The sequence below is a fragment of the Engraulis encrasicolus genome, chromosome 7 (genome assembly GCF_034702125.1).
Source record: "Engraulis encrasicolus isolate BLACKSEA-1 chromosome 7, IST_EnEncr_1.0, whole genome shotgun sequence".
Taxonomy (NCBI): Eukaryota; Metazoa; Chordata; class Actinopteri; order Clupeiformes; family Engraulidae; genus Engraulis; species Engraulis encrasicolus.
Genome location: NC_085863.1, coordinates 46869036 through 46891307, shown reverse-complemented (window position 1 = coordinate 46891307; position 22272 = coordinate 46869036). Strand labels below are relative to the sequence as shown.

The 22272-nt window shown below is 43.9% G+C and overlaps 1 protein-coding gene across 1 annotated transcript in view; it reads left to right on the top strand.

Annotated features, from left to right (window-relative positions):
• The window catches only part of nrxn2a (neurexin 2a), a 284420-nt gene extending 270120 nt beyond the window's left edge, over window positions 1-14300 (top strand). Inside the window, exons 23-25 of the mRNA XM_063202259.1 lie at window positions 2780-3122; window positions 8812-8888; window positions 13327-14300. Coding sequence (XP_063058329.1) covers window positions 2780-3122; window positions 8812-8888; window positions 13327-14174 — 1268 coding nt within the window. The 3' untranslated portion in view covers window positions 14175-14300. The remainder of the gene's footprint in view (window positions 1-2779; window positions 3123-8811; window positions 8889-13326) is intronic.
• Window positions 14301-22272: the final 7972 nt, after the last annotated feature.

Below are 22272 nucleotides of genomic sequence, written 5' to 3'. Positions count from 1 at the left end.
TCGTTCTAATTCCATTATGGAGGCCACAAAGACGTAACTTTTGGGCTCAACGGCGAGGTGAAAAACAATCCCCCTAAGAGGTCCCAGTTTAAGAGTCTTCATCCAGCTTTGGTGCATAAGAGCATCACTGCCCCTGTTACATCAGCGCAGCTGTGAAATTGTCCTCTTAAGAAGACTGAAGGTTAAACAGGGCGGAAGCCATCAGAGTTGCCGTGAAATGCACCCATTGCAGTGTGCTGCGGCAGCGTGGACTGAACACTGTTAAAAGAGTGCAGAGTTCAAAGCAGAGTTAATTCAAGTCTTATAGTGTCGATTTAAATTCGTCTATAATGTATTCGTTCCCAGAGTGCTCTCTAAGTGTTAAATTAATACTGCATTTTTTTACTGTGTAGGCTACACTGCAGAAAAGCAACGGTGCTCCGCATGTCTGAGTCAGAGAGCATTAAGATACTAAATAGGACTATAACTAGCCAGCGATCCCCGCTATCAGTGTGAGTCATATGTAAACTTTAGGCATTAAGGTCAGAGTGTGGCGGTGCTACACTGTAAAATAACAGTGCTGAAATGGCCTTGTAAATCTCCATGGAAAGTGAACTCTCTGTGTCGAACCATTACATTATACATAAGGTTCCTCACATTAGCAATGGTTCGTCAGACCCTTGAAGCATAATGGGTTGTGCTACGTTATATCGGCAAATGGTTCTGTAAGGAACTGTTGCCTGCTCGGCTGTTCTTTGAAGCACTGAAATAAGTTCTGCTATGCACAGCTCGGCACAGTACTGGCCCCATTATTTTTTATCGCATACACACTGCCAGCCAGCAGTGCCAGTGTGTATGGAGTGCCGTTAAGTAAGGTTGTGAGCTGAATAACAGCCCCGGTATGTGTTACACAGTTCACAGCTGAAGCACCACCGCACTGCAGCCATTTTAAAAAACGTGAGCAGGTCTGTCAGTACAGTAAGAAACCTGAGCTATTGATTGGCACATTACGGGCATAACTTCATTTAACTTGTGGCCCTCCGAAGGCAAAGGATCCCCTCCATTAACCATGAAGAGCCTCTTAGCTACCGGCCCTATAACGGCCCACTTCATAAAGGCTCAGCCCCGAGCACATCCATCATCAGCTTAAGCAGACAAAAACATCGGCACAGCTTATGACGGCTGGATAGCTGCCATGTTTTTTTTCCCAAGTTAACCCTTTCAGTTACTGTTGTTCAAACTAACAAATGGAATTTAAATAGCTCAATAAGCATTGTTGAAATATGACCACGAAGTAGGCGGAATTAATAAAGGGCTTGTTTCCTACGCAGAAAAATTAAATTCAAAAACATAACTATGCCATCATTTAGGCGAGGAAAAGGGAAAAACTTCTAACTAGCCAATGACAAATGAAGTGTAGTCTGGAATATTCTTTTTGTGAGTCATATTAAGTCACACAATGTATGTAGTAATTTATTCACTAGCGTTATTAAAACACACTTAATTTGATTTCATTAGGAATTCAGGTATGACTCAGTCTAGTTTCATTTTTCCAGATGAATGGTGCAGTTTCTCATCGCGCCCTCCCTAGCTCATCCTTCTTCTGCCTACAGAAATTAATTGCAAAGATGAAAGTACACAGAGGGGACCTAAGTAATTTGCACCCTATATGTCTGTCTCCATCTCTATCTCTCTCTTTCTTTTTCTCTTTTCTCTCCTCTTCTCTCCCCTCCCTCTGCGTGTATGTGTGTGTGTGTACTAGGATTCATTATTTCAACATTGAGACCACATACAGTATGTCTTTGCATGAGGTGCGGCGGGCCAGCCCAAGGAGAGAGAGAGAGAGCGCGCGAGAGAGAAATAAAAAACCTTGCCCGTGCACACCGGGAAGCCATTAAACTTTAAAGTTGGTGGCTGGTTGTCATCCTTGCATCCAGATTAGCAGAAACAAGGCCTTCCTGCCTGTAAATAAAACATCATCAGGGGGCTCGTAGTGGTGGCGATGTTCTCGTGAATGTTGTCCCTCTCTCTGATCCATTCATCTCACACCACCCCCCACCCCATCCTCCCTCTCTCCCACCACCTTCATTATCCCTCACTGATGTCTCGCCTGGCTCATGAGCCGTGTATGATGTGTGCTCATGTATTTTGCAGTGATTTGTGTCTCACACGGCCCCCCTGTAGGCTTTTCCGCCGCACCTTCATCACTTTTGAGGCTTGTCATGCATACTTGTGCTGTCGGCCTTAATGTAGATTTAAAGTGGGAAAGGGTTTACTGGGGTTTTTTCTTTTTAAAAACTCATAAGTTAGCGAGGATATTGGGTTGTTTTTCAATCTTGGTCGTCATGCGAGGCATGTGTTTAATGTAATGTGAAAACCAGAACGCCAGTTTAATAATTTGCAACGTTCTGCTTCCTCTACCTTTCCTCCTTACCTTCACTCTTCTTTCTCTGTTTCTCTATCTCCCTCCCCTCCATCTTACCTCACCCCACTCTCTTTCTGTCTATCTTTGCCTCTGTGTATCTACCTCTGCCCCCCCCTCTCTCTCTTTCTCTCTCCTGTCTCTGTACATCTCTCTCCCTCTTCTCCCACCCCACTCTCTCTCTCTCTCTGTATCTACCTTTCCCTCTGTGTATCTATCTCTGTTCCTCTCGCTGTCTCTCTCTCTCCTGTCTCTGCCTCTGTATGTCTCTCTCCCTCTTCTCCCTCCCTCTCTCTTCCCCCATCTGTCCCCAATCGGGCTGTGCTGTCCCCTCCCCTCCCCTCCTCTCTGGCTCTCCTCTCTGGACACCCATCGCAGGTCGCCAGCTGACCATCTTCAACAGCCAGGCGGCCATTAAGATCGGCGGCCAGGATAAGGGCCGCCCCTTCCAGGGCCAGATCTCGGGCCTGTACTACAACGGGCTGCAGGTGCTGAAGCTGGCGGCCGAGGGCGACCAGAACGTACGCGTGGAGGGCAATCTGCGGCTGGTGGGCGACGCGCCCTCCGTCGCCGTGGTCTCCCCGGAGACCACCTCGGCCACGCCCCCGGCCGCCGCCGACATGTCCACCACCATCATGGAGACTACCACCACCATGGCGACGACCACCACTCGCCGCACACGCTCCCCTAGCCTCAAGGACACCATCACACAGGTTAGTCAGTCAGTATGCCTCCAGCTTCAAGGACACCATCACACAGGTTAGTCAGTCAGCACTCCCCCAGCCTCAAGGACACCATCACACAGGTTATTCAGTATGCCTCCAGCTTCAAGGACATCAGACAGGTTAGTCAGTCAGCACTCCCCCAACTTTACCATCACACCATCACACAGGTAGGAAGAGAGATGGGGGGGGGGTAATACACCGTACAGGCAGTGCTCTCCCAGCCTCAAGAACACCATCATACTGGTAATCAGCATTCCCCCAGCCTCAAGGCCACCATCACACAAGTTAGTTAGTCAGCCCTCCCCCAGCCACAAGGCCACTTTCACACCAATCAGAAGGGGCAGATGGGGTAAAGCTAACCTGGGCCTGCTCATAGTCCTACCACTACCACTGTGACGTAGCACAGAAGTTTCGGCCAGGCACCCTATCAACCAAGGTCGCCAACATTACATACTAAATTGAGATAGGGGATCAATGAATTTTGCGTATTTCCAACGTCTCAATAGGGCATGTTGAAGGGGATGACTCACCATCTTTTAGCTGGTGAGTGAAAGAAGGGATGGTCCGTTTGAGTGTACTTTGTAGATTCAACCAGTAGCACACAGAGACATTTTATGAACACAAGCTAGACATCTCCCTGGGAAAAGTGGGTTCGCAATGTGAGCTAGTCAGACACAATTCTGGGAGAGAGTTGCCGTCTGGACAGTGAGGTTAGGGTTAGAACGGGGAGTGGGAAGGTGAGAGGACTCTTGAGGGAATAAGGGAAGAGTAAGGTTAAAAGGACGAAGGTGTACAGACAGTATTACAGACAGTGCTCCTCTTCTTGCAGAAATGCCAAACTGCTTCTTGCAGATATGCTGCTCTCTCGACAGTTTAATTGCTCTGTTCTTCAATTCTTCACGTAAGCAGTGGGGAAAAAAGGCATACAATTAAACACCCTGCCCACATCCTGTTCAGGCCGAAACGTCTGTCATGCTAACCCGCTAAAATAAAATAGAAGAATTCAACTTGAGAGTGCGGAAGAATTATAAGCATCTGTTCGCTCGCACCCCAAGAAAAAAACAGTTTGGAGTTGAGTACAGTTTTTGTTCCCCCAGCGTCAAGGAGACCTTCATCCAGGTCAGACCCATAGGGGAAGAGGGAAGGGAAAAGGAGGGAACAATGGGGAGGAGATTTGGGAAGTGTAGAAGGAGAGAGAAGAATATGGGGTTGGAGAGGATTGGGGATACAGATACAGACAGCACTCCGCCAGCCTGAAGGACAGCATTGCAAAGGTCAGAGGAGAGAATGGGGTGAATTTGAAAAAAAAAAAGATGGAGACTAGAGAGAAGGATCACGAGGGAAGGAGGGAGGAATAGGACATTTAGACCGGGACTATCCAGACAGCAAATGTTATGCAACATCAGTAGACACCTTGCAACTCACAGCAATAACATTCAGGGGTGATATGTTGAGATGCTTTAAAAAAAAATGCAAACAAACATGTCCCCATTAGAATGGCCAGGATAGTAACAGTAGGGGTGTAGTGGTGGGAGCAAGGGGAGGTATGTATGTTGGGGTATTGTACGAAAAAGATGGCGTGTCATAGACAGTGCTTCCCCTGACAGCCTTACGCAGGTCAGACGAGACAGGGGGAGAGTTGGGGGACAGGCAGATTGGAGGGGTTGAACAGGTCATGGGGTGAGAGGAAAACAGTGGGCTGATGTGGGGTAGGGTGAGGTGAGGGGTGAGCCGAGTCAGTGAAAATGGACTTATTATCATTGGCGCAGACTCCATTAAACGTTAACACACCATTAGTTTTCATAATCCAGCTGCGATCCGGGGCCGTCTGGGCTAGGTCTGTGCGTGTGAGCACATCATTTGGCAGGGGGCCCTGTGCGTGCCACGATCCTGATCAAATATTAATGTACGTAGCCAGCCCAGGGCCCAGCGATGGATGAGGATATATGAGAGGCCAAAGTGGATCGCTAGCGACTGTACCTCCTCGCTATCGCTACCTTACCTCCTGAGGATCCTCCAGCGAGAGAGGGAATGAATATGCCAGACCATGGCTTATGATGAGAGGCGAACACAAGCTTTATCATATTATCTTTTGACCTTTCTTTGTCATGCGATGCGATATTCTGTCTGACTGTGGTGGGAGAGGATAGGGAATTGGGGAGGTTAGGGTGGGGGGTTTGGGAGGGTCTTTAAACCGAGCCAATAAACCATCCCATGCTGTGTGCTGAGGTGGGCCCGAAATTAGGGTGGACACATGGTGGTCTCCTTTACATCAGACGGCGCTTATGGTGGCCTATAATCTTTCCAAGTGAGTGCTCTACTTACTCACTGATGGACTTCAGACTACAACCAATCCATACACTGCAGACAGTCACTAGAGACTGATAAAGATGTTGATGCTATCAGTGCACATGCCCCCTAAATGTTTTACTCTGTAAATGAAAAATTCTAATGTCGACATCAAATATGCTACTGATCAAATTTGATTTATACCAGTTAAGCTTTGCAATGCTATAAAGTATGCTATGCATATTTTTGTAGTAAGTGAAGTTAATTAAAGTGTTGGAAAAAGCATGGCATACATTTTGTAATGTAAGGCCATGTATTAGGTTATGATGAAGCCCAAGTCATTATCTGCTGAAGAAACTGGAGATATTAACTGGGTATTGTAATAGGCAGACAGTTTAGCATAACATTTGCATGTTTTCTTTCGAAGGTACACGTGTACATGAACAAAATGTTCCATTATTTTACCGTGGCTCATTTACTTAGTATGTGACCTTCAAGCTACATGCTTGTAGAAGGCATCAGCTTTTAGTACACGAACATATCCCAGTACCAGTGTCAAATGTCTCAAGTAATTTCTTCATTCTTGTTATGTAAGGGCCCAAATGTGAAGCACTTAACGAGGAAAACTATCCAAGCCTGCCTGTGCTTATATTCTGATTTTTGTGCAAGCAGATCACCTTTTATTCTGTCGTTACATGTCTTGAGAGGAAGTTGGTCAAAAGAGGATAGTTTTTAAAACCAGGATTGCTCATTTAATGAAATTAGACTCGACACGCTTTGAGTAGCTGACAGGAGAAATTAGGATTTCAGTGAGTTAACAAATCCACCCCTCTTCTCTTCTCTTCTCCACCTTCCACTTTTCCCGTTTTTCAAATCCAGCTTTCCAGCTTTGTCAGAACAGTGCTAACAGACCTTGACGTGCCTGAAAGGACTTGAACAAACTGGCCTTTTTTTTGCAATAGCAAAGTATGACTGACTTTGCCATCAAGTCTGCTGACAGCGTAAATAGCAGACACGGCCTTTAGATAATACAGATGTTCCACAAAAAGTGATTCTCTGCTGACAGAGCTCTCCTTGTGACGGGACTGCTGCCTGCTACGTGATGTTTGTTATGCTTTGGGAGTTGTGTGCGGAGTGGACCCCTCTCCTTCTGCTTCTAGACTGTAGCATCACCAGAAAATATCGCATCAGACTGTTGAAATTCATATTTTCTTGGGTTATTTCTGTTCTGCCAGAATGTTGTGGTCCCAACAGACAGTGGTGGCAGGGAAGGTGAGAGTAAATATTGCCTTTTGGAAATGCCCCATAAATGCAGAATTTGCTTGGCATTGGCCCTGGTCAGTTTTGTCAGCCTGCCGGCTGCCAGCACTCCTCCATCCTTCCAGCGTCGTAATTTGCAAGGCAGCATGTTCTCATTCACCTTTCCGTGTTGCAGATTAGTCATACTGCAGTGATAAAGCATTTAATCAGCCCATTTAGGAGTACCACAGTAAATAGGCCTATTGTCTTTCTGCTGTACAAGTAGAGTTTGCCAGGCAGGCACGAATGAAGATTACAAACAGACCAGTCAGCGCTTTTTGTGTCAACCAGGAAGCAAATGAAAGCCAAGGCAGGTAGGTGACAAGGCAGCAACGACACACTGACAGTGGCACAGCATATCCGACTAGTGAAGTTAAACTGGTTAACAGAGAGAGGAGGGGCCTATAAACAGGAAAGAGAGAGAAAGGGGGCATAGAGCCAAAGTGTATACCTGTATATGAAATATTTCAAAAATATTTAATGGAAAATACAACCAAGACAATCTTTTTTTAAATCATTTTTTAAGACATCCTAATATATTTCAATGCCTATGGCAAGGAACCCAGACATAGGTTCAAGGGACTGAACTGCAAATCAATTGAGAGAGAGAGAGAGAGAGAGAGAGAGAGAGAGAGAGAGAGAGAGAGAGAGAGAGAGAGAGAGAAAGAGAGAATGAGAGAGAGAGAAAGAGAGAAATGGGTGATTGGTGATTGGTGAGTCATCTCGTACTGCTGTGAGGCGTTTAACTTCTACTGCAGTGCCGCGTGGTTAATTGTTGCTTCGGGCCTGGCTGCACAAACCAGAAAGTCCACAGGTTCACTTCATTAGCACCAGTTGATTAGAAGTGTCAACAAGATAATGATGAAAAGAAACAGAGCAATGTCAATCAAGTGGCTGTGTTTCCTCCTATCGGAGAGTGGAGGGCAGGCTCAGTCTCATTCCATTGCCACAGCTGGACACTTAAAGGGATAGTCAAGTGCAAAATGATTTCAACGGTTTAAAAATAGCCACATCGTCAAGCCTCTGTCATGCCCCCATCACTAGCCTTGCTTGTGAACCAATTCTACGGAGAAACGGATGAATTGCTGTACTTAGTGCTTAGTGCTGATTGCAACTGGGTAGCACTAGCGTAGCTCTGCTCTCCAGCCAATCATGCTAACTCGTTACAATGTTTCACCAGACTCGAAGTTCATTTTGCACCAAAGTGTCCCTTTAAAGCTCTCACTGACTGAAGAGCATTGAAATGGAAGTTGCATGTGTTGCTAAATCGAGGCTGAGGAGTTGAGGAGCCCCTGTGATGACATGGGGCTAATTTTGTTATGTCTGAGGAATATTCATCCCGGTCATGTTAACTCGGAGAGTTCAGTTGTGAGCAGCTGGGGTTCTTTTACCTCCTTTGAGTAATTTGAGGTATTATTCAAAGGGACATTCAAGTTGTCTGGCTGTCATTTCCATCAGTTGTGCTTTGGCTCAGAAAGTCTAAAATTATCGTTCAGATAACAAATGCAGACATTACAGCCCTTAGTACAATATTATTTCATGGTGCCTATCTGCTCCATGTATACGGTAGACTAGTTTAGTATTATGCTCATTTTGCAGTGTTGGTAATGTTTTCATTATTCTCTAAATTGTGCTGTACTGTCTCTGAAGTGTAATCAGAATATTGAGATATTACAGTTATTAAAGGCTTTGTTATTGTTGCTTTGTTTGTAGCATTTCATTACATGCCTAAGATAAATGGTCAGAATTATTTTGGAAGCTTCGAAATTGTAAGGGTAAGCCATTTGAGCCAGACCATAACTGCAAGGCAGCCATTTTGTTTTGGCACTAAACTAAAATGTGATGAACTACGAACAAACACAGTTCACCTTTAGCATCTTTGTCAGTGTTTACCAATTAGACTCACCAGCATATTCAAATTTAACCTGAAAGACCAGATTGTGGTCCAGGAAAATGTGTGTGCATGTACTAACAGCCCTACATCCCTAACGATGACCCACTCCAACAGCTTACAGCAATGCTTTTTTAAACTTAAATTCTATTTAAAAAAAGAAAAAAACATGGCGGTGATATTTTTTCCTTGCCGTCTCCACAGAGCTCGGATGACCTGTTGGTGGCATCGGCCGAGTGCCCGAGTGACGACGAGGACCTGGAGGAGTGTGAGCCTGGCACAGGTGAGTGTGGGGCGGCGGCCCTGTGTGTACACATCCGTCCCCCCTACCCCTTCCCGTCTCCCCCCTCTCTCCGGCGCCCCCTCTAACTCCCATCTCACACTGGGCAGGGACTCCCTACTGGGCTACAAGTGAGGAAGTGAGCGAGAGAGCAGGGCAAAAATAAAAAATAAGGAGGGCACGTGCTGGGACGCCGTCAGGGGGTGGGAGGGGACAAAGGGGTCAGTTGTCCCAGGCACAGAGAGACAGGGGGGCATTGGATTCTCAATGCACATTATGTATTCGGTGGTGGGGCCCTTTCAGATGACTTTGTCTCAGCCAAGGCTGTCAGCGGCCCTGGGCGCGTGCATAGTGTGCCCTGTGTGTGCAGTGAGTGCAGTGGGGCACAGACCTGCTCTCATTTGCAAGCTTATTATTATATACCCTGGCAGCTCACAACACCAACCACCCAACACACCCACACCCACATCCACCCACCCCCACTCCATTACTACCACCATTACCACCACCACCACCCCAGGCCCCTCTGTGGCCTCTTCATTTCTCGGCGAGTGCTCTGCGATGTGAGGCGGGGTCGCATGAGGTGCACGTGAGGCCGGGGTGACATCATTAGGATGTGTGCGCGGACGCCTTCGCACTGACATCGGAGGTCAGAGGCAGCGGCAGAGCGGCAAAAGTCCCTCCTCCCCACAGCAGCAGAGATGCATCTTAATCTAGCCAGCCCTGCTGCTTGTCTCTGCATCGTTTATTTATTAATTTATCTCTCGTTTTTTTTTTAAAGGCAACCATCTCCGTTATTATTCACACTAACCCCCCTGTGCCAGAAAGTGACTAACTGCGTATCTGTTACACTGAGAAAGGGAAGCGCGGCAGATTGACCTTAGCTTTAGCCAACTAATAAAGCATCAGCTCAGTGGTTACAACGTTTTACAGTGCTATTTTCCAAGAAATTATGAAAATGTCATTCCTTAGAAAGGCGTGGAATTCATTAAAATATTGTTATTGTCCTTGATGAATCTGGTGACCTTATGTTGTATTTAACACTGACATTTCACAGGTGACAGTTTATTCCAACAGCTTTGTGTTAAACTCGAATGGTTTCAAATGACAAAATGGTTCATCATTTTACTAACCTCCCCTCCCAATTGTACCTGTTCCTAATATTCATTCTTAAGCATCCTAGTTGTGTTCAGTGAAGCTTTCTTTGCCCCAACTAACTTACTTTCATCAGATACAGTCACATGCACACAAATAGCTGTGACTGTGTTGGCTATTTTAATAGTCACGTTCAGACGATCACATCTCACCATGTGCTGCTGTGTGTACCTGTGGCTTGGGTGGTAGCTGTCCTACTTTTGCGAAAAGGATGGCAATGGACATTTTATTTGCACATCCTTGAGTTACTAACACCATCTCGCCCCAACCTAATATCCTGCCGAAATCTCTAGAAGACCCTTTCACTAACCCCCCCCATAAAAAAATCAGTGTGCAAACCCCCCTACCCCTCTTTTTCATCTGAACACTACCCCAACTCATCCCCATGTGAACATATTGGTACTCACACCACTACCAATGACTACCTTGATTGAAAAAAACACAGCCCTGTTGTTGTATGTCAGACCTCATATCAGACTGCTGACACTAACATGCCAACAGAGACCGATAAAAAAAGATGGAGAGAATGTGTTTCTCCGTGGGGACAATCTCACACAGTTTTCTTTTTTTGTAATTTGCTTTTTTCCCATGCAAAAAACATGCGGCCTATTTGTTGATGTAAGTGACCCAAACTCCATGGTTTGTTATTTTATTTAAGCCAGAATGAAGCCAGGAAAAAAAATACAAAAGAGGAAAATGATGTGTCATTCATTGCAAAATACTTGTGCTATGTCCTATTGTGTCCAGACTGTGTTCATAGAAGCACTTAACGTTATTTTGCTTGAAAAAATAGTGATTAAAAAGGACAATGATTATATAATACGTACTTTAACCATATAACAGTTTTACTTAGATATTTGTTTAAACTTATGCACACTACTTATGCTGTATACTTGGACACTTGTTTATACGTAGGTATGCACACTACGTATTCTGTCTAATGTACTCTAGCCCTTTCATGCACGGTGTCCACATACGTGGACAGTAATTCTAACCCCACTTTAGATAGGTAAATAGTGGTTATTTTTTTTCCAAATTGTATATGGGAAGTACCATGAGGTTCATTACAATACTTTAACAGCAATTATAACTTTTTGCACTAAATATTAAGTGTTTGATGACATCATCAATCTAAGAAATCCACCGATGTGAATTATGACCATAACAAGCATGTTTATATCTGAAAATCAACCACACCAAAGGGCAATTTCAGGTTTTAAAAAATATTATGATGTTTAGTACAGTTCACTTGAGAAGTCTATGTTGTTAAAATCCAAATTTACAATAAAGGTAGGTTTTTATACAATATAAAGCTACTGTCCACGTATGTGGACGTTGCGCATCAAGGGAGTCTAATGATAAACATATTATTTATGATTACCGTGAGAATATTCTGCTCATTTTGGGCAAATACTTAATGTTATGAGCATTTATAATGATTATAGTGTGAAAATAAATTATTTTTTAACATATTTAACACATTTTAACACTTTTAATTTAATAAATTCAAGAAAAACTACCTAAAATTAGTGTTTCACGCACGTGTCTATAGGCATATTTCGGGTTTCTTTCACCACAAAATGACACAAATGATGTAGGAATGAGCTAGAATACATGCTGAATCAAATACAGATCTGTCTTCATCAGAATTTAAGTTTTTTTCCACATGCAACAAGGTTTCCCCACAAATCTTGCCATAGCTGTGTATGTAAATATTGCTAAATTGACAGTTTTTTTTTCTCTTTTTTCATCTTTGTTCGTTAAATACTGTAATATATAATGTGTAAGTGTCCATATAATGTTGTAATATTACATATAGTAACATGGAAAGTAAGTAAAATAACTTGCATTTATAATAGGAGGTCTATTTAACACTATTTTTTCACAGAAAATACTTGAACATGCTGATGAATGACTACAAAACGCATGTGTCTGGAGGCAAAATTCATATTACCTTTTCATATAGGGACAACATAAAATGATGTAGGATTGAGCTAGAATCCATGCTGATTCAAATACAGATGTGTCTTCATCAGAATTTAAGGTTTTTTCCACATACAACAAGGTTTTCCCCACAAATCTTGCCATAGCTGTGTATGTAAATATTGCTAAATTGACAGTTTTTTTTCTCTTTGTTTCATCTTTCTTCCTTAAATAGTGTAATGTATAATGCATAAGTGTCATATAATGTTGTAATATGACACAAGGTAACATGGAAAGTAAGTAAATTAACTTACATTTATAATAGGGGGTCCTATTTAACACTATTTTTTACAGAAAAATACTTGAAAATGCTGATGAATGACTACAGAACGCATGTGTCCTGGAGGCAAATTTCATATTACCTTTCATATAGGGACAACATAAATGATGTAGGATTGAGCTAGAATCCATGCTGAATCAAATACAGATGTGTCTTCATCAGAAATTTAAGGTTTTTTCCACATGCAACAAGGTTTCCCCACAAATCTTGCCATAGCTGTGTATGTAAATATTGCTAAATTGACAGGTTTTTTTCCTCTTTGTTTCATCTTTGTTCTTAAATAGTGTAATGTATAATGCATAAGTGTCATATAATGTTGTAATATGACACAAGGTAACATGGAAAGTAAGTAAATTAAACTTACATTTATAATAGGGGGTCTATTTAACACTATTTTTTTTACAGAAAATACTTGAAAATGCTGATGAATGACTACAGAACGCATGTGTCTGGAGGCAAATTTCACATTACCTTTTATACAGGGACAACATAAATGATGTAAGATTGAGCTAGAGTACATGCTGAATCAAACTGAGCTTTTTGTTCACCAGCATTGGCTGTCTTCTTGCATGCAATAAGAATTTCCCACATATTTTTCTATGACCGCCTATATAAACAATGCTATTTTTATATATATGTTTTTGTTGTTGGTTAATTACAGTGATATATGGTGTTAAAGTGTTATATTGTGTTGTTATATAGCATAAAACACCATAAACAAATGAATAAAACAGCTTAATTTGAACTTGAAATACAGTATAGGCCTATATAACTTTTCACTCCTTTGATGCGCAGTGTCCACATATGTGGACAGTAAAATAACTTCCACATCAAAAGAGATTTTTGAAAAATTCCAAAAGATTCTTCATATTAGCTCCATTATGAGTGAGAAAATCAATATATAAAAAATCTTGCACATTTTTTTCATGGTGTCTGCATGAAAGGGCTAGTATGCACATTAGACGTGACTTGGTCGTTCATATCCACTTGATTCTAATGTGTTTCCTTTTTCTCTTGCTTTAGGAGGTGACTTAGTGATACCTATATTGACCGTGGACTCCCAAGATGCCCAGTCTGGCATCACGTATTACCCAGCCATCCCCTCGCCCCCCACCTCCCTGACCCCCCTCCAGACCACCAAAGAGTCCCAGCAGGCTCTGCCCGACCCACGGCTGCCCTGCCCTCCCGACCAGGAGGACTGTGGCGAGCCCATGGAGGTCTCGGCCTTCGGCTCGGGCGAGATGACCGAGTTTGACGACGAGGACTTTTACAAAAACGCCCCCCACACCGACAGGACGGTCCTCCCCCCTCCGCCGGCCGCGGCCGAGGGCGGGGTGCAGCACCAGCCCCCCGCGCCCCCCGCCCCGGGTCCCACCAGCAACCCTGAGCAGCTGCACATCCCGGCGGGCAAGATGAACACCCGCGACCAGATGCTGCTGCCCCCCGCCCCGCCGGCGGCGCCCGGGGCCTCCCGCCACACCCCGCCCCTGCTGGGCCCGGGCCTCACTCACCCACCCGATTTCCCCCGTGTGTCCACAGCGCAGCCCACGGCGAACGGCCGCGACAGGAACCCGCCCGGCGTGGCCGAGGTGATCCGCGAGTCCAGCAGCACCACCGGCATGGTGGTGGGCATCGTGGCGGCGGCCGCCCTCTGCATCCTCATCCTGCTCTACGCCATGTACAAGTACCGCAACCGCGACGAGGGCTCCTACCAGGTGGACCAGGGCCGCAACTTCATGGGCAACCCGGCCGCCGACAGCAACGGTTCCGTGGTGAAGGAGAAGACGACGGGCGGCGGCACCACTGCAGCCGTGGCCAAGACCGGCACCGGCAAGAGCAAAAAGAACAAAGATAAGGAGTACTATGTCTGAGAGCGAGCGATAGGGAGGGAGAGAGAGAGAGAGAGAGGGAGGGAGAAAGGCAGGGAAGGAGGGAGGGAGAGACAGGAGGGCTGGAGAGGAGGAGATAGTGGTCAGGGCAATTACAGCACATTCATTCCCCACACCATATGCAGAATAATGACAGAATCATTTTTTATATTTATCTATGAATATATATATATATATTTCAAGTCATTAATGTGGCCATCTTGTCATTATGAAGACTTCTATAATGACAAGCAAGAGAGAAAAAAAACGGTTCCATTTCAGCATTACTTGGTTCTTGGCTATTTTTGTATTCCAAAATAGTGGAAGGTTGAGAGACCACATATTGGTGCTGATAACCGGCACGGAACTTAAGCATGGCCAGACTCTCGATTCTCATTTTTTTTTAGTTACTGCACTTTTCAGCCATTGATATTCTGGGAGCACTGTCAGACTTGCGTCAGAGACCCCTTACGGTCAAGTGAAAGTACTCCTTCATCTGACCACTGCCAGTACATCGGCCCAGTCAATCAATCAACACAAAGTACAGTCCCATTTCTTTTTAGTTTATTTTTTTATTTCTTTCTCTTTTTTTTCGTTCTTTGGCGCTGAGCCAGCCATAGAGCCAGTGAAAGTGACTGTGAAGCAGGGCAGGATTTGCACATGTCAGTCAGTGTCCTGAGGTTTTCTAAAGAGCCAGCTTTGTGCTGCTGCTCAGGTCTGCTGAGATCAAGCTCTTGCCGCAGCAGCGAGCGAGAGGCTTCTGGCCCCGCACTGCACTGTGGGGGATCAGCCATCTTACTGCTGCTGCAGCTGCCGCTGCTCACCATGACGACTGGACTGACTCTCACGCAACCAACGACTATAATAGATGTTTGATCTCAAGCCGACCGAAGGGAGACCCCTGCACCCTGGCCTTTGAACTCTACGATAAGAGCGAGCGAGCGTTCTGAAACAAAAAAGGTGGGGGCAGATTTGAATAATGGACAACATACGTACATGACTACTGATATATTCTGTCTCAGCCTACAACGAAAAAAAGAAATGTTATTAAAACATTCATGTCCCCGTGGTCTTCAATCTGTTAACAAATTAGTGTTTTGATCTTTGCTTTCTGAAATAACACCTCGATGTCGTAATGAAGAAAAAGAATAAGACATCAGTTGTGAAACTAAAGACTTGTTGGTGCATATAAACTGATCACCTGATTATATTACAAAAAAGAAATCTGGACATGAAACGCAGGCTTATCTCATTAAGCGGCACACAACATTGCTCCCTGTTTGCTGATGGAGAGGTCTGCGACTGTCCACCGAGGCCTCTGATCATCAGTTTGCTCAAGCTTATCACCTTCCCATCTCCTCTCTGCCAACCGGATGAAGGTGTGTGAGTGACTGTGTGTGTATGTGCGCGCGAGAGTGTGTGAAACGTTCATGCAGTGTTACTCAGCCGTGGTTTAATTCATGTGTCACAGTCGAGAGAGAGAGAAAAAAAATCTAATCAAGCTAGGGAAGTGGAGTGATGGAACACTGTTGAAAAGAAACTGAAAGCTGTCAGTCTGGATGTTTTTCCCCCCTTTCCTGTATTTTAATGAGGTAACTCTGTTAATCAGTCCAGCAAGAGAGAGAAAGTTAGAGAGAGAGAACGACATGTTCAGATGTGAAGACACTGTAATTATGTATATATACAAATCTTTTGACATTGTCGGTGTGTAAGTGTGACAGAAAAAGCTGAGTGAGCTCACGTGTGCATACGTATGCGTTTCCTGTTTGTTATCGTGTCCTCCATGAGACGGTGTTCGACAAAACTCGGAAGACGTTCTTGGATTCCTCATTCTACATGGCAAGCACTTCTCAGTCAGTGATCCCCAGTGACACGCTACTTGCAGACATTGAATACGAGAGGGATCCTGTGGACGTTGGGAGTGACTCTGGGTGAACATGCTCTGGCAATGAGAATGGGAAAGGGGACGTGCCAAGTCTGCATTTAGATGCCTCATTTCTGCTCCTCAAAGTCAACACAAAGTTATGGTGAAGGAAATAAAGAATCTGTCTCATGAAAACTTTTTTCCCGATGACAATAATGTGAATTGTGTTTGATTTTTTTATTATTAAAAAAGGGAAGCGTCTCTGACAAAAGAACAAAAAAAATAAACAGTTTATGTAACGTCTAGATATTTCTCACTTTGATTTGGAGGCAATATTTTCCTGTGTTCACCCTCCTACTCAGCCTTTTTTGTTTGAATTGACTATGTATGACAGACATGTTTTACACTGTAATATGGTAATTTTACCACATGAAATAAATACTGAATCAAACAAAATCTTCATGACCTGAGGAGAATGGACTCTTTTTAAATGCTGTAATGCTGGTAGTCTTTTTTTCATTTTATAACTTATTTTATATTTATTTACTCATGAGCCATATCATGCATTTAATATCAAATTATTTTTGTTACATTGTTACATTTTATTTTTGGTACATTTGTTACTTTTCGTTACATGTTTTGATTATTCCATACATGCTTTTGTTACTTTCAAATTTGACACAAGCTGTCCCAAGCATACTGCAGTACTTGTGTTAGTGTTGTGTTTCTGTAACATCATTGAGAACATCGACTTTGTCTTATGAAAGTGAGGGTAAAATACACTCGGCTGTACGCTTTGCAAAAGTCTCTCTGTGTTTTATTTGTAGGGTTTTTTCACATAAATAAAATCTTTCTAAAGATAGGCTATTTACACTGGAATGTTTGTGCCAGTACAACATAACCACATACCAAGGACCAAGCTAATATTTTGCCTGTGTTGAGCCTTGGGGATTTTCTAAAGTTGTTATTACAGTAGCCACTAGAGAGAGAGAGAGAATACTGTGAGCCAGTCGAGTCAAGATTGAAGGATGAGCTATTGTGCCGGTTTGAAATGCCTGTCTGGCTTAAAGCATTGCACTCTCTGCACTTGAAAAATTGACGCTTTTTTTTGGCACAATCTTGTTTGAACGTCAGCATACCATACCACCATACCCCCACCCATGTCGCATTGTGACTTTCAGACCAGACAACACGAGTCACTGTTAACCGTCCAAAAATGTGACTCTTTCTTCGTCAAGTCCAGAAGTAATCGCTGTACTGTAAGTCAGACACGAAGCAGACGGCTATTCATTTCCAACAAGCCTATTCATTTTATACCTCTCTGTTATCTGTGATGCTCATGTCACACTGGAGAACAACATTCCAGTGTCTACTTTGTAGATGTTGACTTGGGCGTTTACTTTTTTTTTTAAAGATAAGCCTTTCCTTTAATGGAGAGTGTGCTACAGTAGAACTAACAGATTGTAAAAATTGAATTACTCTCACGATACTCGTTTTCTATCCATGTTCCATCTCATTCTCACTCAGCTAGGTAGGGTTTTTCCCCTTCTCATCACTTTTGCATGATCATAGTTGGGCTTCATCATATTTTCCTTTGTGTGGTACATCATAAGTCACTTGGCTTTATGCCACAGATTTCAGTGGCTGAACAACAGACCCATTACGTTGTATACTTCATATACGTTGTGTACATATACTGTATATGTCTATAACATGGCCCTTGTCACCAGTGCCACTAGTAGAGCTGCTAAATGCTGTGAAAAGTAGAGGCACAATAAATGTAAGAGTGTGTGTGTGTGTGTGTGTGTGTGTGTGTGTGTGTGTGTGTGTGTGTGTGTGTGTGTGTGTGTGTGTGTGTGTGTGTGTGTGTGTGTGTGTGTGTGTGTGTCTGTCTGTCTGTCTGTCTGTCTGTCTGTCTGTCTGTCTGTCTGTCTGTCTGTCTGTCTGTCTGTCTGTCTGTCTGTGTGTGTGTGTGTGTGTGTGTGTGTGTGTGTGTGTGTGTGTGTGTGTGTGTGTGTGTGTGTTATATACCAATCACAGACTATTTTGACAGGGGTGCCCTTGTGCTGAACAGTTGGTTTTAATGGCACTCAACACCATTTGGCACTCTCACGCTATGCTACTTGGAACAGCAGCCCGGTTCACCATTCAACACTCAGAAAATGGTTCTCATCACATTAAGTGCAGTTTTAGAGAATGTGTCAAAAGTACTCTATATTTAAAAATAAATAAATAAATGAAATAAAAGAAAAAAAGAGAGAAAAAAGCATTCAACCCCTGCCCACTAGATACGCCAACCTGCATCAGTTTTTTTTCTCTATTCAACTAAAAAGCAAAAAAAAAAAAAAAAAACACACTCAAGTGGGGGACAAAGTGGCTAACAATTGATTGTGAAAAGTCGCTTTTTGATTTGATTTCCCCGTATGCCCCCCTTTCCTTCCATTCCATGTACCCCTCATACGGGGTTGTGCTGCTGTAACGGTGGCAGTAGTACCCACAGCTCAAATTGGCTTCTTTAGAGGGTAGGGCCCCAAGAGCAAAAGCAAAAAGAAAAGAAGAAAAGTGTTTTCACTGCAATGCTGTAAACTTCCTGCGGCCCAGGCAGGTGCTGGTGCTGCCGCTGTCCGTGGTGCTGAAAAGATAAAGTGCTTCATGAAGCTGTCAGTAATCAGAGCTAGCTCTCTGAGAGCCCAGCCCAGCCGCAGCCCCATACCCTCTCGCCATGCCACACACACACGCGCACGCGCACGCGCGCACGCACACACACACACACACACACACACACACACACACACACAACCCAGTCAGTGTTTCCAATCCACATGAACTATCGATTCACTCCTACCTTTCTCAGAGGCAGAGAGAGAGAGAGAGAGAGAGAGAGAGAGAAAACGAAGAGAGAGAGCAGAGGCAGAGTTGGTTCCATACACTGCCAATTAAAATCCCCAGTGGAGCTGAAGAAAAGAGAAGTACTTTTCCACCCAAGCTAAAGGATATGGCCAGGTACCAGGTATAGGCTACTCTACTGACTGAATATACAGTAAATGCTGCCTGCCTGCCTGCCTGCAAAGGACCTGGACAATGCATGTCTTCCGACTGCATCTCATTTCCGCCCTCCACAAGAGCCGGGTGTCTGGGTCTCCTGCTGTCACTGAAGCCCTTAGAAGGGGACAGGTTTTGACTCTGGCTGCTGCGATTGCTTTGCGATGTTGGCACTCTGGTTTCTTTTTTTTCCCCTATACCACATCCAATCTGGGAAATTTCTCTTCCCTTGCCTGTTCTTATTCTTCCCCCCACCTTCACCCTCTCTGCCCACTGCTGCAGAGAGAGAGAGACGGGGAGAGAGACACAGAGAGAGAGAGAGAGAGAGAGAGAGAGAGAGAGAGAGAGCTTTCCATACATGCTACCCCATGCAGCTGGATTGCTGGAATATTGCTAGCGTTTCTCAATGCGGTTGCAAAAAAAAAAAAACATTTTTTAAACACACACTTATGAGGTAAGGGGGGAAAGTCCCTCTGTAAGGCTAGAGTAGGATAGTTTAATACAATTTTTTGATATTTAAAATAACAGCAATGCCATTTTCAACAGCTTTGTTTTGAAAATGCATTTATCTTTACTTGGCTTTTGACAGGTAACATTCTTTTTCAGGGATGGTTCATGAAAAGCCAGCTTCCTCGAATTCCGCCTGCCTGCCTAGAGCCTACCCTTCACAAGCAGGTCAAAAACGATTTCCACTGCTACCTTTCATCACGTGGTGAATGAAACATTTTGAGAGAGCCTGCCGTGTTTTTTTCTCCCCCTCCACCTAACATCTTTTTTTTTTCTCTCCCCCGCCTCCCTCCCTCAGCTCGGCACAGCCAAACAGCCTACGCACTATGCCACCGAGGTCTTTGACTAGGCGAACGGTGCCGTTATTGCTAACACTTTACCTCCACCAGCGTATCGCCTATTAAATAAGTATGCGGAACTCTCGAGATATCACCTCAATGTCAAAACCACCTTCACAGCATCCAGATGTCACCAGTAAAAATCTGTATTTTACTGCCACCCTCAGGCTATGGACAATTACCGCGTGTGTGTCTGTGGCCTCTGAATTATGATGAGAGGTAATTACAACGAGGAGGGCTGCCTGCCTGCCTGGCTGGCTGGGCTTGGTCTTGCCTACTGTACTGCGCAGCCTGAGCAGCTACTGCTACTGAGCATGCAAACAGAGGCAGACTTTCCATTAGGCAAACCTAGGCAATTGCCTAGGGCCCCATCCAAATCTGCCTTCCATAGGGGCCCCAACTGTCACATCAGTCACGGAGCACACACAAAAAAGTATAGGCTTGATCTTAATGTGTCACTTATGTAATCGTAATTGTGCCAATAAATCTGGGAGCATTAACAGTGTTGCGGACATTCATCCTTTACTTCAGTTACTTTATTTTGTCCAGCACCTGTGCCACTGTGATGTGCACGCATCCTCTGCGTTCTTGAACAAAACACTTATATATAATATCTATACTTAATGTCTATATAATGACCTTTGAGGGACCCATGTTTATATTTCGCCTAGGGCCCCAAAATGTCTAGATCCGCCCCTGCATGCAAACACACAGACCATCATGAAGGGCCTCCCACCGGTCCCACCAGCCCGCTCAGCATGGAGGAAAACTACCAAGGCACAGCACTGAGCAGTTGTTGAGTATTCCTTTTGAAAATAAAAAAAGCAAAAGTGAAATATTTATAATCTTTAATTTGAAGAGTGAAATGGGAATGATATTAGAGATGTGTTTTCCTGCTCCAACCGGTTTATTAAAAAAAGGAGGCAGCCAGCAGCATCAAGCTGACCATCTGAGGTTTACATCATTGACTCTAATAAAATTCAAGGATATGTGATGACTTGAAATACTGTATGCTGTATATTGTAGGCCCAGCACTTAATATTCATATGTAAATGTTCACGAATGGTGAATTAACATATTTAATTCTGACTTACAAAGCCTAAAGGCAACAGTTAGCCTACATAGTGTGGAGTTAATCTCTAACTCTGCAGATTCGACGGGAAATTCAGATCTTTATTTTCGCCAGCTGACCAAATCCTATGTTCCTACCACGCACATTAAGACATCATCTTACCTACAACATGCTTGACAGGGCAGCAATGAAGTCACCACACAAAAACAACGTATACCTCAAGCCTGCAATATTACATACAAGTAATTTCATTACATTTCTCCATCATATATCATCACCCACAGTTCTGAACAACACACGAAAAAAAACAGCCTGATCTCCAAAAATTCTGTGCTCCTTGACACGGATGTTAAGGACACGAAATCCGTGTCCAGGACAACGGATTTTGCCAAAATTCCGTGCTCCTGGACATGGAATTGTTTTCCGTGCTCCTGGACACGGAATTGTTTTCCGTGATGGGCACACGGAAGTGCTTTCTATAGGCTATTACCACAGCACTGTGTTAACTCTATCATTAGAAAATACATACCAAATGCTGATCCTAAACAAAATAATGCTATAGAAATTTAAGTTGTGCCCTGACCAACACATTCCCTAACCTTAACCTGTCATTAAAAACATATTTTTGAGAAATACCTTTTCCAGTTGGTTGCTAGGCTATCAAACTCATATAATGAATGAAAGAAAACTAGCTGTGCCCAGACCAAAACAATGCCTAACCCTAACCTGTCAGTAAGAAATGTTTTTTTTTTTTTAGACAAAATATTTGAAATTAGAAACATCCTGAGAAAACACAAGACTGTGGAAATAGCCTATAGAAAGCATTTCAAACAATTCCGTGTCCAGGAGCACGGAAAACAATTCCGTGTCCAGGAGCACGGAATTTTGGCAAAATCCGTGCTCTTGGACACAGATTTCGTGTCCATAACATCCGTGTCCAGGAGCACGGATTTTTTGGAGATCATGTTGAAAAAAAACGTACAACAAAAGCCAACCAGTATGCATGAATCTAGGTTGAAGTGCGATGCCTAACAACTGACTTCTGTAGCAAGCAGACAAACCATCTAATTCACACAGGGGTCACTCTGTATTCAGCACACACGCTTTAGGACTGTCAACCGCCTCCATAGCCTGGAGAGGAGAAGAGATGGCTGCTGGGGAAGGAAGGCAACCTTTGGTGATAAAGATCAAATGATGCCTTTATCTCCCTCCGTGGCGCTATACCATACTAGTATATACTATGTTTCCCTAGGGACCTATACGCCGTCTCACGCCGTC